The 16,713-nt window shown below is 47.6% G+C and overlaps 1 protein-coding gene across 2 annotated transcripts in view; it reads left to right on the plus strand.

Annotated features, from left to right (window-relative positions):
* Positions 1-16,713, plus strand: part of GTF3C1 (general transcription factor IIIC subunit 1) — a 102,425-nt gene that overhangs the window by 82,765 nt on the left and 2,947 nt on the right. For both annotated transcript variants that reach the window (XM_053554664.1, XM_053554665.1), the window contains exons 28-34: positions 768-830; positions 2,841-2,934; positions 7,418-7,590; positions 9,144-9,431; positions 10,064-10,323; positions 14,168-14,448; positions 15,535-16,039. In XM_053554664.1, coding sequence (XP_053410639.1) covers positions 768-830; positions 2,841-2,934; positions 7,418-7,590; positions 9,144-9,431; positions 10,064-10,323; positions 14,168-14,448; positions 15,535-16,039 — 1,664 coding nt within the window. The remainder of the gene's footprint in view (positions 1-767; positions 831-2,840; positions 2,935-7,417; positions 7,591-9,143; positions 9,432-10,063; positions 10,324-14,167; positions 14,449-15,534; positions 16,040-16,713) is intronic.

Consider the following 16,713-nt stretch of genomic DNA (forward strand, 5'->3'; position numbering starts at 1 on the left):
TCACTTGAGCCCAAGAGTTTGAGGTTACTGTGAGCTGTGATGCCTTGGCACTCTACCAAGGGTGACAAAGTAAGACTTTGTCTCAAAATAAATACATAAATAAATAAAATGAGGGAGAAATCATTTGCAGTCCTAGTATCTAAAATAGGTACTGTCTTTTATCACCTCACCAACTTATTTTTTGTGATGAGAACACTAAAAATCTATTCTTTCAGCAATTTTGATATATATAGTATATTAATATTAACTATGGTCACCGTGCGTTTTAGATTACTAAAATTTATTCCCCTTGTCTCACTGAGAGTTGTATGCTTTAAGCAGCATCTCCCCTTCTCTCCCTCTTACCCTCTGGTAACCACCTTTCTACTCTCTGTTTCTCTGAGATTTACTTCTTTAGATTACTTCTGGGTATTTCCTTCCAATATTCTTTCTTGTGCTTATTTTTTAATTGCAACAAGCCTACATTTTTATGTCAATTCCTTAACAATTAACAGTGGATCCTTGCCAATTCACATCTTTCCATGTTGCTAATTGTCAGTAAGTACGCACTTCATATTTCCTTAACCCTCATTTTCATAACAGGCTCATTCAGTGGGCAGAACATGGTCTATTCTTATTTTAGTTTATTACATACAGTATTTGACTTCGGGTGAGTTTAACATTCCCCCCATCATTGTAGCCAATAAATGGCCATCTTGAGCAAGCATCAGCTCAGAAAGTGAAGATCTGATTTGTTCCCTAGACATGTTCTTTTGTTTCTTACACAGATACCGAGTTTTGGCAATTGGGGATGAAAAAGATCAAATCCAGAAGCCAGATGAACTTAACAGGCAAGTACTGACATAGTACCTTTCCTCAGCTACTTGATTTGGTTACCCATAGCATAGCCCAGGGTAATCCAGAGCACACAGTAGTGCCCATTCTATGTGTTATTTATACTGCTTTTATGCTGCAACATCAGACTTCAGTACAGTTGGCCCTAAACAACTCAGAGATTAGGGGATAACAACATCCCGCACAGTCAAAAACCCGAATGTCATTTTTGACTCTCCAATAACTTGACTATTAGAGGCCTACAATTGACCAGAATTCTGCCCTTCTGATACCTCAAACAGTTGATTAACATATACTCTATATGTATTAAAATAAGCTACAGAAAAGAAAATGTTAATAAGAAAATCATAAGAAGAGAAAATATATTTACTATTCATTAAATGGAAGTGGATCGTCATAAAAGTGTTTATCCTTGTCTTCATGTTGAGTAGGCTGAGAAGAGGACAGGCTTGTCTTGCTGTCTCAGGGACTACAGAGGCAGAAGAAAACCCCCTGGCGAGTGGACTCTTGCAGTTCAAACCGTGTTGTTCAAGGGTCAGCTATAGTTGCCACAAAGTCTATGTAGTCCACAGAGACTAAAATATACATAGTTATTATCTAGCCCTTGATAGAAAAAATTTCTGACCCCCTAACCTCAAATATCACTGGCCTAGCCATGAGGAAGGTTGGTGATTGCTAACGAACAAATTATCTCAGCATTTATAAGTTATAATTTGGAAGGCTGTGCTACATGGCTCAATTATATTTTTAGTTCCTTTGCCATACCTCATTTCCCTCTTCTGTTTAATTTTCTGCCATAATATTAGACTTAAAACCTCAGCTTTTGGCTGGGTGCAACAACTCACACCCATAATCCTAGCACTTTGGGAGACCCAGATGGGAGGACTGCTTGAGCCCAGGAGTTTGAGGTTACAATGATACCATTGTACTCTAGCCTAGGCAACAGAGCAAGACCCCACCTCTAATAAAACAAAAGAAAAACCTCAGCTTTGGGAAGCTATGAGCTTTCTAGGCTTTCTGAACCTCTGTTCAGAAAACTCAACTTTTTCCCATCTTAGATAATCAATATTCAATTTGATTTTAGCTCTGTATTTTGGTAAGAAACCTATTGTCTTTGAAGGAAGACTTGTATATTTTTTATTTATTTATTTATTTATTTTTCTGAGACAGAATCTCATTGTGTCACCCTCGATAGAGTACCATGGCATCACAGCTCACAGCAACCCCAAACTCCTGGGCTCAAGCGATTCTCTTGCCTCAGCCTCCCAAGTACCTAGGACTATAAGTGCCTGCCACAACGCCCAGCTATTTTTTGTTGCAGTTGTCATTGTTGTTTAGCTGGCCCAGGCCAGGTTCAAACCTCCAGTCTCAGTGTATGCGGCTGGCGCTATAACCACTGTGCTACAGGCTCTGAGCCAATGAAGACTTGTATAGAATTGGAAGAAAATATAAGCACTAACTATATTTGTTAGTTGTCATGTAAACTTATTCTAGGAATGTTACCCCTTATCCACTAGACGGAAACTTTTTTCCTACAAAAACTGATCAATTGACTTGGTGCCTATGGCATAGTGGTTGATGCCGGCCACATACACTGAGACTGGTAGGTCCGAAACCAGCCTGGGCCAGCTAAACTACAATGACAACTGCAACAAAAAATAGCAGGGCATTGTGGTGGGTGCCTGTAGTCCCAGCTACTCGGGAGGCTGAGGCAAGAAAATCTCTTAAGCCCAAGAGTTTGAGGTTGCTGTGAGCTGTGACGCCACAGCACCCTACCCAGAGCAACATAGTGAGACTGTCTCAAAAAAACAAAACGAAATAAAAACGATCAATTAAGTCTAAAAATCAGCATTGATTTTGTTTCATTTTGTGAATAGTCTTGGCATTCGTGTGAGATTGACATTTTGTGAGATTGAAAGCTTTTTTGAAAAATGAGAATTGCTGCCTGTAAGACCAGTGGTGCCTTGTGGCCTCATGTTGCCTTGCCGCTTGCTCTTCTTTTTCAGTGTGGATGACATCCACTACCTGGTGCTTCAGAACCTGATGCAGAGCACGCTGGCTCTCTCGGACAGTCAGATGAAGTCCTTTCAGTCGTTCCAGGTAGGTGCTGGCTGCTTGGCAACACAGCTGGGACACAGGCCCTCAGAGGCCCTGCGGGTGAGGCGTGGGCTCTTGCTCTTCTCAGCTGATGGCTCTCAGGGGGCCTGATCAGCCCTTGCTTCTTTCATCTGTATGTTTTATTGTTGTTGTTTTTGTTTGTTTTTATAGTCTATATTTAAGATACACAACAGGATGTTCTGATTTTGTCTATGTTGTGAAAGAATCACCACAATCAAGCTAATTAATATATCCATCAGGTCACATAATTACCTCTTTTCTTTTAACGGTGTGAACCTTTGGGATCTCCCCCCTTAGCACATTTCAAGGGTACAGTATAGTGTTGTTACCTGTAGTCACCATGCTGTACATTAGCTCACCAGGGCATATTCGTCTCACATAACCGAAGCTTTGTACCCCTTGACCAAAGTCACTTCATCTCTCTTATCTTCAAAGTATAAGGATAGGATCCAGTGACCTCAAAATTCTTCCCAAAGCTGAGGTTTTTGTTTTATTAGAGACAGGATCTTGCTCTGTTGCCTGGGCTAGAGTACAGTGGTATCACTGTAACCTTAAACTCCTGGGCTCAAGTAGTCCTCCCACCTAAGCCTCCCAAAGTGCTAGGATTATAGGTGTGAGCTGTTGCACCCAGCCAAAAGCTGAGGTTTTAAGTCTAATATTTAAGGCAGAAAATTAACAGAAGAGGGAAATGAGGTGTGGCAAAGGAAAAATCATAGCCTTCCAAATTATAACTTATAAATGCTGAGATATTTTGTTTGTTAGAGATCACTGAATGGGAAAGCTGCCTTTTTTTTTTTTGTAGAGACAGAGTTTCACTTTATTGCCCTCGGTAGAGTGCCATGGCGTCACACAGCTCACAGCAACTTCTAACTCCTGGGCTTAGGCGATTCTCTTGCCTCAGCATCCCAAGTAGCTGGGACTACAGGCTATTTTTTTGTTGCAGTTTGGCCGGAGCTGGGTTTGAACCCACCACCCTCGGTATATGGGGCCGGCGCCCTGCTCACTGAGCCACAGGCGCTGCCCAAAGCTGCCTTTCTTTAGGCAGTGATTTGTCTGTCTCCTGAGAACTGAGGTCTTTGTTGCTGCTTTATTGTGGCTGAAGGAGGATGAGATAGAGGAAGGCAAATCCCTTTTAGCCCCATATTAAAGCCTAGAGCTTGGGAAGTCCGGTGATCTTATTGCTCTTTTACAAATATGGACACGTAAGGTTCAGAGAAGTTAAAGCACATGCCTGAGATCACGTAGCTCAATCATCATACAGAACGCCAACAGAGAGCGGCTAAGTGGGGCCTGTACCCAGCCAGGGCATTGTTACTTCTTATTTTTAATCCTCACAGAAATGAATTCTAGGTAGAACCCATTCACTTCGTATTAAATCTCAAACCCTGAAAATCTGCTCCTCTGGCTTATACTAACCAATCAACCTAACTGGTTTGCAATGTGAGGGGAAAAAAATAAGAAAATAAAGGTATGATATTTTCTAGTTCCACTTGTGTAGACCTGGGTGGGCACTGGGTGTTTGCCAGGCCTGTGCTTGTTCCTGTGGCCATAGGGGATAAAATGGTGGAATGGACTGGGGGGAAATGAAGCTATTTAGGGAAAATATGTGGTCAGGTTAGAGTATCTGGCTTCCAAATACCACCCTGGCCCTAGTCATTTAACAGCCATGGCCAGGCCATGAGCTTAGGCTGAGTGCGCCTTTGAGCTCTCCTGCTTGCATTCATCACCTGAGAGTCCAGCGGCCTTCTGCAGGGACATCTGGGACCAACAAATTGGAGAGGCCCCATAAAACATTCTCCATTGCCTACATTGCTGTGACCCTGTACTTTATTTTCTTGTGCCTGTTTTATACCCAGTAAACGGCATATATTCCAGACCAAGAGGCTAGTATCACGCCAAGCACCCCTCTGCCACCATAGAATTTTGCAGATGAAGAAAGTGAAGCTCTATCTGAACCCAAACATAGAACAAGAACAAGCAGTGCAGGACAAAAGTTCCAGGTAGCCCACAGGCCACATCTGGCCTGTGCTTTGTTTTGTTGGCCTCACACTTATTTTTTTTTAATTTACTTCCAACATTGCACACAAGAATCTCTATTTCTGACTTTGCCCAGTGGCTATGGAGCAGACATTTTAGCTCTTCCCTCAGCAGTGGGTCAGAGCTGGTTAAGACCTCCGAGATTCTTCCCATCACTCCTTAAACAAGAAAGGCCAGCCCCAGAGGGAAGAAACTAGTTTCATAACCAGTTAATGGAAAAAGCCAGACTCCTGCTGTCCAGCCAGGCCTTATAGCCTATATCCAATATCATCTTGCTGCTTTTTCCTCTTCCACTCCCATCTCCAAATGGTATCATATCTAGGCTCTGATGGATAGTACCAAAAGACCAGTCACTCTGCCTCCACCCCAGGGGTGTGGGAGGTCATCTGAGAAAGACTACTGGGTCAGCAGGAAGCAGGCTATTTCTCCAGTGACTCCTGAGAGATCTGGCAGTGAGGAGTGGGGGTGGGGGAGGCAATAGCAATGAAGTCAGGGCTCCATACAGGACCCCAGTAGGTTCCCTCTGCAGCCAGGAAGCAGGCAAAAGACCTCAAGCTTGTAGGCAGCTGTGTGTTCCCTGTGCCTGTGACAGCCCAGCCTCTTGGAAATCCACACAGGTTGTGGCAGGGGTAGTGTTCCTCAGCTCACCATGCCTGGTCTGAGCCCTCCTGTCCCATGGCAGTAGTTGTCTAGGAAATCTGTCCACTCAGTCAGTATTTCCAAATGGAAGGGGAGAGCACAGGCACAGAAGACTGTCAGAGAACTGATACAGCTTGACTCAGTGCTCTGTGGGGAAAGAATGGTGACAGACCAGCCACCCTCTGCTTCTGTCCCTGTGCCCGTGTAGAGTGTTTGTCTTGTGAGGACTGATAATGCCCACACCAGGACTGACGCACAGCCAGTGCCATGTAGAGGACGCATGTCTGCACAGGCCTCAGTCTGATGGGCTCTGGAGAATACCTCCATGCAGCCGGAGAACCCAAAGTCCCTGTGTTCTCTGCTGGAAGGCAGGCACAGGGGAAGGTTGTAGTTGTCTCCATGGTTGTGCCCCTGCCGAGCCATGATGCCTGTGCGCCTCAGCCTGCTGTCACCTGGCAGTCCTGAGGGTAGTGCCGGAGAGAACCTTCCAAGCCTGAAATTCTCAGACTGTGACAGGGAATCTTGTTGGTCACCACTTTTGAGGTGATAGTCTAGTAGGATTCTTGGGCTGGCATGTGCTGGACACTTAGGAACTGTGGGCAGACTGAGCCAGCCCTTTTTAGAAACCTGCAGTAACAGTCCTGCTGATCCTGCAGTCCTCAGGATGGCTTTCCTCTGAGTGGGGCCCAAGTCTGTGTGACTTTGCTGGCAGAGCTAGCAGGGGGCCTCCTTCCATGTAGTGCTCCATGGGAGCAGCAGGTGCTGGGGGCAGCAGCAGGAGTTAATCTGTGCTCTCCTGGGACTTCCAGATAGCGCATAAGCAAATGAGGTCTGCAGGTAGAGGTAGCTTCCATGAGAAAATAAAACAGGGCAATGTATAAACAATATGTATAATAATACATAACGATATATTTATATAATACAGCACAAACAGGATCATATAATACAAACAGGATAATATAAATGCAGCCCACAGAGAAGCAGATTGGAAAAGGATTTGTTATTTGAGGGGAAATATTTGAGCGGAGACTTGAATGTTGAGAAGGAGTCAGCCATGCAGGGATTTAGGGGAGCGGCCAGTACAGAGGCGCTGAGGCGGGATACTTCGGCTTTTTCAAGAAAAGTAAGAAGGAGGACAAGTGGGAGTTGGGGTGGAGGAGGCAAGGCCAAGAGGTGGGCAGGGTCCCATTCACAGGGGTCCTGCATCCTAGCAAAGACCGGGTGCTGTTCCGCTGGCAGGGTGGGAAAGTGTGTCTGTTGTAAGTATCCAGGGATAACGTTGGCTGCTGTGGGGAAAGATCAGGGGTGGCGGGGAGGTGACATGGGGAAGCAGAATGACTAGTTAGTGGTAGGCTGTAGTGGGGAACAGCAGTAGCAAGGACAAGACAGAGCCAATGTAGACGCATTTAAGGACATATTCAGAAGGTAGGGCCAACCAGGTCCACAGAGGCTTGGGCCAGAGTCTAAGGGACATAGTGATGACTGAGGTGATTCTGCATTGGCTCCCAGTGTCTGCATCCAAAGACATGGGCTTGGGGGCGAGGAGCTTTCCTGCCTCTCCACTTGTCTGACCTTCTCTGTGGTCCTTGGAAGTACAGTTTGATGATCTGAGAGTTGGGGTTGTTGTTGCCTGTGCTTCCCCTACACAAGCACGCGTGCACCTCAGCTCCAGCTCCATGCCCATACTTCCTCTGTAAAGGGTCATCTGTGGCTCTGTGCATCTGTATCCTCTGCCTCTTTACTCTAGCTGTCTGGAGAATCTCGCTCACCTCGCCACGTTGTATTACAGACTTTCCGCCTCTACCGGGAGTACAAGGAACAGATTCTCGTGAAAGCCTTCATGGAATGCCAGAAAAGGAGCTTGGTCAACCGGCGTCGGGTCAACCACACACTGGGCCCCAAGAAGAACCGGGCCTTGCCCTTCGTGCCAATGTCCTACCAGTTATCCCAGAGTTACTATAGGTAAGGGAGAGCCCTCAGTAGCCCAGAGTCAGACTGAGCTACACCCTGGCTGCAAAGAGTAGCAAAGGAGCCTCACCTTTTTGTTTTTTTTTGTTTTTTTTTTTGAGACAGAGTCTCACTGTGTTGCCCTCAGTAGAGTGCTGTGGCGTTACAGCTCATAGCAACCTCAAACTCTTGGGCTTAAGCAATTCTCTTGCCACAATCTCCCAAGTAACTGAGACTACAGGCGCCCACCGCAATGCCTGGCTATTTTTGTTGTTGTTGTTGTTGTTGTAGTTGTCATTGTTTTAGCTGGCCCGGGCTGAGTTTGAACCTGCCAGCCTGGGTGTATGTGGCCGGCACCTTACCCACTGAGCTACGGGCACTACACTGAAGCTCACATTTTCATGAGAGAATGTGGGGCCTGGGCCTCCTGTGGCCTTGTGTGCAAGATGCAGGCTCAGGGAGGAGCTCCTTTCTCAGCACCTGCCCTTCCTTGTGTGGGAATAGGTGACACTGGCAGTAGTTTGTAGGGGATGCTACCATTTTGGCAGTAGTTCTTTTTCTCTTATCATATGGGTTAAAATCAGTTTTGAATTTGATAATTGATCCCACTGGAAGTCCACCATCCTGGTTGGGCACAGCTCAGTCCCTCATCCTCATAGTGCCGAGCCCTGTGCAGCTGCCTCTTGGGCCTGTCTGCAGCACCGGCAGCCTGCATGGGCCTGGGGTGGGGCAGTGCTTTCAGAGGGGCGTTTTCCTGGAGCTCCAATCTGAAGGGGTTCTCACTGTGGGACTTTATACCACAGCACACATGGCACCACCAGCCTCATAGCACACACACAAAAAGTCCCTTAGAACGTTCCTCAGCCATAGCCTTGACAGCTTCCTCTTCTCACACTGTTCTGCCAGGCCTGAGGCTGCCTGGGGGCAGCATTCATATGCTCGAAGACACCACAAGTCATCTTTTGCTTTTTTTACTCCATCTCTATGCCTGTGGCTCTGGGCACTTCTTCCTTCCTAAAACCTCTCCTTGTTGGCCCAAATCCGGCAAGGCCATTTGAGTTGGAGCCACTGCTCTGGACCACACATCCTTATTTGGGAACTGAAGGTAGTGGTCAGCAGATGAGGAAGACCTTGGGCCTCTTCTCTCTCACTTGTTACAGAGTCATGGAACATTGCACTCTTGGACAGAGATAGGGGCTTGGCTCTGCAGGCACCGGATGGAGACGATGAGAATGAACACAGTGTCCTCTTATCTCCCTGGGAATCAGGGTCAGCTTTGTGTAAAGATGATTATTACAAAAAGTACATTCCTCCTCCCTATTTCAGCAGCTGCTTTTAGTAAGTGCCTGCGAAGTAGGGTGTGGAGCATTGGGAGAAAAAACAGGACCCTGCCTCGGAGGTGCTTGGGTAAGTGGAGAAGAGATGCACATACAGTGCTAGGCACCCAACACAGGGCCTTCTGCACATGACACGTAAAAGAGTGTCAGTGGTGGTAGTCGCACCATAGCGATTCAGTGTGCTCAGAGCCCATCCTCAGTCAGACCCTTCCTTTCTCTTTGTCTGTGTAGGATTTTTACATGGCGATTTCCAAGCACCATCTGCACAGAATCATTCCAGTTTCTTGAGAGAATGCGGGCTGCCGGCAAGTTAGACCAGTCTGATAAGTTTTATTTCAAAGACCAGGATAATAACCACTGTACAAATGACATGGTGGCATTTTCTTTGGATGGCCCTGGAGGGCATTGTGTGGCTACCCTGACCCTTTTGTCCCTGGGGCTCCTGTCTGTGGATGTCAGGATCCCAGAGCAGATCATAGTGGTCGACAGTTCCATGGTGGAGAACGAGGTCATTAAAAGGTAAGAGCCCTGCATTTGCTGCTCTGGTCACAGTTTGGACTTGAGTATGTCCACAGAGCTTCAGGTCTCGCTATTTCCTCTTGTCACTGTGGTGTTGATAAGTTTATTTGCTTAGTCATTTGGTCTTATTCATTCAAGAAACTTGTGGTGAATTTTTCTGCTTTGTGTCTGGCACTGTGCAAGGCATTTGCCAAAGACAAGCAGAGCGTAGTGGTACCCTTAGGGGGCTCATGGGACAGGGCTTCCCAGATCAATAACCAGAAATGACAGGACAGTTTCCATGGTGTCCTCTGCTGGGACCTGCCAGGTGCTATGGGAGTCTGCCAAAGAAGACCCGATATAGCAGGGTAGGGGCAGGTTAGAAAGAGAAAGTGGGATTGGTCCAGGCTCTGTGAGAGTCTCCCAGATGACCTGGGACTTCCTGGGAAGGTATTTTCTGGACATGATCCAGGCAAAAAGAACAGCTCTTGCAAAGTCACAGATCTGTGACCAGGGGTCGATGAGGTGTGTGAGAAGGAAGGAGGTAGAGAGGTGTGGAGCAGCAAACCACACTGAGCACAACGAGAGACAGTTGCTTGGGCAGCCACTGGGCTGGCCTGTGTCCAGGCATCTAGGTCTCAGTTCTCTTCCAGCTTGGGAAAGGATGGAGGCTTGGAGGACGATGAGGATGAAGAGGAGGACTTGGATGAAGGTACAGGGGGCAAACGTCGGAGCATGGAGGTGAAGCCAGCCCAAGCCTCCCACACCAACTACCTGCTGATGAGGGGCTACTACTCCCCCGGCATCGTCAGCACCCGCAACCTCAACCCCAATGACAGCATCGTGGTCAACTCTTGCCAGGTGAAGTTCCGGCTCCGCCACACCCCGCTGCCCACCCATCTCGGGCCCACTGGTGAGTGCTCCCCACTGGGGCTGGGAGAGGGGCTGGCCCACCAGCCAGAAAGGCCCTTCAGCCTGTCTTGTGACCCAGGCCAGAGATGTGCATCTTCAGGCTCCAAAGGCCTGCCGTGTGACCATGGCTGACACAAAGCAAAACACTTCCCTTCCTTGCAGCTGACTCAGGAGGGTGTGTCCTGAGTCACCTTCTCAGGTGACAGTGCTCTGTCTCTCTCTCTGAGAGAGTTCACCATGCTGCCTCTTAATCATGGTCACACAGCCAGGAGTCAGCAGCCAGGTGGAGGGGTTCCTGAGCAAGCGCAGCAGTGCCTCAACGCCCCCCTCTGCTCTTCACGGCAGTCCTCCTCACTGATCCTGGTTTGTCTCCCGGTGCCTACCTCCGTCATTCTGAATTCCACTTTAAGGAAACTTTTAGGTATTATTTTTTGACCCCTTGCTAAGATAGGTAAATATTCTGCTCACAATCATGATCTCCTATCTCTTTTATTTCCAATTTTAGTTCTGTCGATGACCTTTAAAACTTTAAATAACTTATTAAACTACAGTTGCCCATGCACTCAATTTTAGGCAGGCTCTTTCACCTCTTACAACATGATATTAAGGCCCCTTTCTTTTTTTTTTTTTTTTTAAGGTAACTTCTTTTTTCTTTTTTTAAAGAGATTTTATTTATTTATTTTTTGCAGTTTTTGGCCAGGGCTGGGTTTGAACCCGCCACCTCTGGCATATGGGGCTGGCGCCCTACTCCTTGAGCCACAGGAGCCACCCAAGGCCCCTTTCTTTCCTGGGTTTCTGCCCCTTTCCTACCTCTGGCTGACTGACCGCGATGTGTACAGGCACATCTCAGACATACTACAAGTTCAGTTCTACACTGTCACAATGAGGTGGATATCACAATGAAACAAGTCAGAAGTATTTTTGGTTTCCCAGGGTATATACAAGTTAACGTTCACACTGTACTATAGTAAGTGTGCAATAGCATTGTGTCCAAAAATGTAATGTATATACCTTAATAAAAATATTTTATTGCTAAAGAATCCTGATGGTCATCTGAGCCTTCAACCAGTTGTAATCTTTTTCCTGGTGGAGAGTCTTGCCTCCATGTTGGTGGCTGCTGACTGATCAGGGTAGTGGTTGTTGAAGGTTGGAGTGGCTGTGGCAGTTTCTTAAAATAAGGTTACAATGAAGTTTTCCTCATCAATTGGCTTTTCATTTTACAAAAGATTTCTCTGTAGCATGTAATGCTGTGTGATAGTATTTTACCTATAGTAGAATTTCTTTTGAAATTGGAGTTAATCCTCAAAACCTGCCTGTGACTTCTTCACCAAGTAGGTTTATGTAATATTCTAAGTCTCTTGTCATTTCAACAATGTTTCTAGCATCTTCGCCAAGAGTAGATTCCATCTCAAGAAGCCACTTTCTTTGCTCGTTCATAAGAAGCAGCTCTTCATCTGCTCGAGTTTGATCATGAGATTGCAGCAATTTGGTCACATCTTCAGGCTCCATCTCTTACCACATCTGCATTCCCTCCCCAGAAGTCTTAAGTCCCTCAGAGTTATCCAGCAGGATAAGAATTAGCTTCTTCCAGACTTTCCTGAAGTTGATAGTTTGACCTCCTCCCATGAATCACAAATGTTCTTAATGGTGTCTAGAATGGTGAATTCTTTTCAGAAGGTTTTCAATTTACTTTGCCCAGATTCATCAGAGATATGGGAGCTATAGCCTTATAAAATGTTATTTCTTAAATAAGACTTGAAGTTAAAATTACTGTTTGACCTATGGGCTACAGAATGGATGTTATGTTTGCTGGCATGAAAACAACATTCACAGGTGTCACCTCTGGCTCAGTGAGTAGGGCGCCAGCCCCATGTACTGAGGGTGGCGGGTTCAAACCCGGCCCCAGCCAAACTGCAACAAAAAAATAGCTGGGCATTGTGGCGGGCATCTGTAGTCCCAGCTTCTTGGGAGGCTGAGGCAAGAGAATCGCCTAAGCCCAAGAGCTAGAGGTTGCTGTGAGCTGTGACACTACGGTACTCTACTGAGGGCAACAAAGTGAGACTCTGTCTCTAAAAAAAAAAAAAAACATACACCTCCTTGTACATCTCCATCAGAGCTCTTGGGTGACAGGTGCATTGTCAGTGAGCAGTAATATTTTGAAAGAGATTTTTTTTTCCTCAGCAGTGGGTCTCTACAATGGGCTTAAAATATTTAGTGGAGAATGGTGTAAACAGATGTGCTGTCATCAAGCTTTGTTGTTCTATTGATAGAGCACAGGGAGAATAGATTTAGGGTTATTCTTGAGGGACCTAAGATTTTTGGAATGGTAAATGAGCATTAGCTTCAATTTAAACTTGCCAGTTGCATTAGTCCAGAGGTCCTCAAACTACGGCCTGGGGGCCACATGTGGTGTGATTGTATTTGTTTCCATTTTGTTTTTTTACTCAAAATAAGATATGTGCAGTGTGCATAGGAATTTGTTCATAGTTTTGTTTTTTTTTTTTTTTAAGTACAGTCCAGTCCTCCAACGGTCTGAGGGACAGTGAACTGGCCCCCTGTTTAAAAAGTTTGAGGACCCCTGCATTAGTCCCTAGCAAAAGAGTTGGCCTGTCTCTCTTTTGAAGCTTTAAAGCAGCTCTCTCTAGCTGTGAAAGGCCTAGTTCCAATACAAGGCTATTTCATCTATATTTAAAACCTGTTGTTCAGTGTAGCACCATTCTCCACCCCTGATGTCAGCACTCATCAGAAGCCACTCTGGCCCATTCCCACTGGATCCCTGATCCTCTCGTACTGGAACCCTGTGCACCTGGGGGACCCAGGTGGGAGGGCGTGGCAGCTCCAGAAGGCCCGCTGGGCTCCCCTGCTCCCGAGTCATACTACCCATGTATGATGCACATCCTTATTTTTCCCTCAAAAGTTTGAGCAAAACAGTGAGCATTATACATAGCAAAATACAGTAATTGGCCTCATTTCAATACTGTTGTGTCTTAGGGAATAGGGATGCCCAAGGAGAGGGAAAGAGATGGACAGCTAGTCAGTGGAGCAGTCAGACCACACACAACATTCATCAGCTAAGTTCATCTTATATGGGTGCAGTTTGTGGTACCCCAAAATAGTTACAGCAGCAACCTAAAAGATCACGGACATGGATCACCGTGACAGGTACAATAATGAAAAAGTGTGAAATATTGCAAGAATTACCAAAATGTGGCACAAAGACTAAGAAGTCAGCACATGCTGTTGGGAAAATGGCACCCTGATAGATTGATGCAGGGTCGTGACAGCCTTCACTATCAGTTTACCACAGTTAGAATTCTGTGCTTTGTCTGAAGTTTGAACCAGGCAAAAAAGCAGTGATAATCTATTGTTGTGGCCTTAGCAGACATCTCTTATAGGAAGCAGCAGAGACCAGCCCTGGCTAGTGTGTGCAGAAGTGAGAACACATTAGTAGGGGCCCTGGGTACCTCCCAGGGTCTCAGGAGCAGTGAGCATCAGGAAGGGATGGGACCAAAGCAGCCCTGACTGAGGACCTCTCCTCCAAAGCTCTGGGGTTCATAGTCTTGGATCCCCGTCCCTGCCCTCTGTGCCTTCCTTTTACATCTTGAGCAGAAGGATCAGAGTGACCAGAGGGAATCCAGTCCAGTCAGCTGCAGTCAGGGGCCCAGGGCAGAGTATCAGGAGTCCGGCTGCCAGGGACCCAGTGTGCCCACCCAGAAGGTGACCCTGTGGCTGCTGGGGAGCAGTGAGTTGGCACGGAGCATGCCTTGCCTCAGTGTCGCATGTGTATGGGTCTGGGAAGGGGCCTTCTGTCAAGCTGCATTTGACCTTCCTCCTTTTCTTTGCAGCCACTTCTCTGGACACGTTAACGGCAGGAACCATCTTCCTTCCTGACATGTTCACCAGGCTGATAAACCCCCATGAAAACACCTACAGCTTAGAAGAGTTTGTCCACCAGTTGGAGGTGTCCGGGTATAAACCTGAGGACGTGTCTGCCACCTTGGAGATCTGGGAAGCCATTGCAGGCTCTGGTTGTTTTGGGATTGACAGGGAGGAGCTGTACAGATGCTTCTCGGCCCTTGAGAAGACAGGCGGTGAGCACACGCGGACATTCACAGACTGTGTCCAGGTGAGCTGTGCGTTAGGTTCACCTGGGGTCAGCAAAGCAGAAGTTTCAGATCCTGGGCTAGATGCCCTCTGCAAATGGACTTGGTTTGGGGCTTACTATAGGGTGAGTGTTTTTTGTTTGTTTGTTTTTTAATTAAATTATTTGTCAACATTTAAAACCAGGGCTTAAAATCCAGCCCCTCCTGAATATTAGAAGATCTGGCCCTGCTGGGCCATGTTCCTTTGGCACAATTGGCTGCATCGCAGTAGCATTTGCCCCCCAGATGGGCCATGTTGTCCCCAGCTCTGTTCCCACAACTCCCTGACATCCTGTGCTGGGCCCACTTTACCTGCTGGATCCCCTTGAGTCAGTGACCCTTGAGTCCCAAGAGTGTACTAACAGATGGACCTTTTGGATTGTGTCCCCTTGGCACCTGGCATGTCCCCGTCCCCTCACATGTTGTTAGCGGTTGGTAGTGGTCTGGCGCATGTCAGTTGCAATGTGTTGTAGAGGTGTCTGCCTCGTGCTCTTGGAGTAGGAGGAGCAGCCAGCTCAGGCCTTGCAGACTGTAAGTGCTGGAAGACTTGGGGACAGCTGGGGCTGTTTCAGGAAGCTTTAATATAAAAAAATGTAAAGAAGTATAACGATGACCCCTTTACCCAGCACACCTCCTCAGTAGGAGCCAGGACATTGGAAGCAGGTGTGGTATAAATATGAGAGTTGTTGTCATCCATATGGAATAATGACAGCATTGGCAGAAGAACTTGCTGGAACTTGGGGTGTTCGGTCCTGTGGCCAGGCAGGAGGAGACTTGTAAAGTCACGTGAGCTTTGATGGAGCATCTGTGGTTCCATGAAGTTCATGCATCTGACTCATTTCATAAGTGGCCATGCTAAGTGTAGAAGGGGAAGGACATTACCCCGGTACACGGGTAGCTGGTGGCAGACCCAGAGCTAGACACCAGGCCTCATCCTGATGGACCTGGGCTTGCCACCTGCTCAGGACACCTCACTCATCAGGCAGGGTAGCCCACTCCACTCACCACCTACCAAGCCAACCCCAGTGTCCCTGGGTTCCCAGACCCAATGTTTCTCTTGCTTTCCCTAGGCCCTCCTGGAGCAACACCAGGTGCTAGAAGTAGGTGGGAACACCGTTCGCCTAGTGGCCATGGCCTCTGCCCATCCCTGGCTCCTACACTCAGTAAGACTAAGAGACAAAGAAGAGGAGTCTGACTCCCAAAGAGAAGACCCCCTGGCCAGGCCTCTGGAGGAGCCTTCCAGTGAGGACAGCCCCATCGAGGGGCTGGTATCCCCTTGTCAGGGCCTCCAGAGCATCAAGAGGAATGCCAGCTGGGCCAATCAGAGTGGGGAAACTGATGCTGAGAGTACTCAGGAGCCCCCTGCAAAGAGGCCTGCTCTTCAGGACGTGTGCTTGGCCCTCAGCCCCGAGCCAGGAGCAGAAGAAGAGGTAGAAACCCAAGCCCCAGTTCTGTCTCCAACTCCAGAAGACACTGCTGGAGAGGACCAGGAGACTGTTGAGGTGTCCAGCTCCTTGGGCCAAGAGCAGCTGAGCTGTCAGGCCCATCTTCCAGAAAGCTCTGAAGACCCTAAAGGTACCACTTGTCTCCCACCCCACCTTAACCCTACCCTACCCCACTTCTCGGCCCTCACCCTGATTGCCCCACACCTTCCTTTGAGGTGGGAAACCTCCTGTCACTGGCTATAAGGGCCTTCAGCTTTTTAGGGCATAAACCCTGAGGTGGGGAAGATAGTCTTGCTCATAGTGTATTTCCGCTGCCCACACGCCCACAGGGATCACTGAATCACAAGTGCAGGCCTCTGCCATGCAGTGTGACAGCGCCAGGCTGGCAGACACACCCATACTGAGACACACCCTTCCTCTCCCGCTTTGTAATCAGCAGTGGCTTTCTCGTGTGGTTCCTCAGTGTTTTTGTTTACTGTGGGGTATCTTGCTTGGTGGTTTTGCACACACAGCCCTTGTGGTCAGGGCTTCTGGATGGAAAATGAGGTGTTCACTGGCTTCCTCCAGGTCTGGGAACAAGCTCCCCACACTTGTGCACTGTGGCATGTTCTGGTTTTATGTGCTGGCACCAGGCTTCCGGCCCAGCCACTGTAAGGATGGATGCTCTGACAGGAGATGGCTCGTTGTCCTTCTGTTATCCCTGAGCCTGGAAGGGCCTGGCACATGCTGGGCATTTGGTACCTCCCTGGATGAGTGGAGAAAGATACTCTTCCCACTCGGAGTCCCTCACATCCTTTCCTCTTC

The sequence above is a fragment of the Nycticebus coucang genome, chromosome 12 (assembly GCF_027406575.1).
Source record: "Nycticebus coucang isolate mNycCou1 chromosome 12, mNycCou1.pri, whole genome shotgun sequence".
Lineage (NCBI taxonomy): Eukaryota > Metazoa > Chordata > Mammalia > Primates > Lorisidae > Nycticebus > Nycticebus coucang.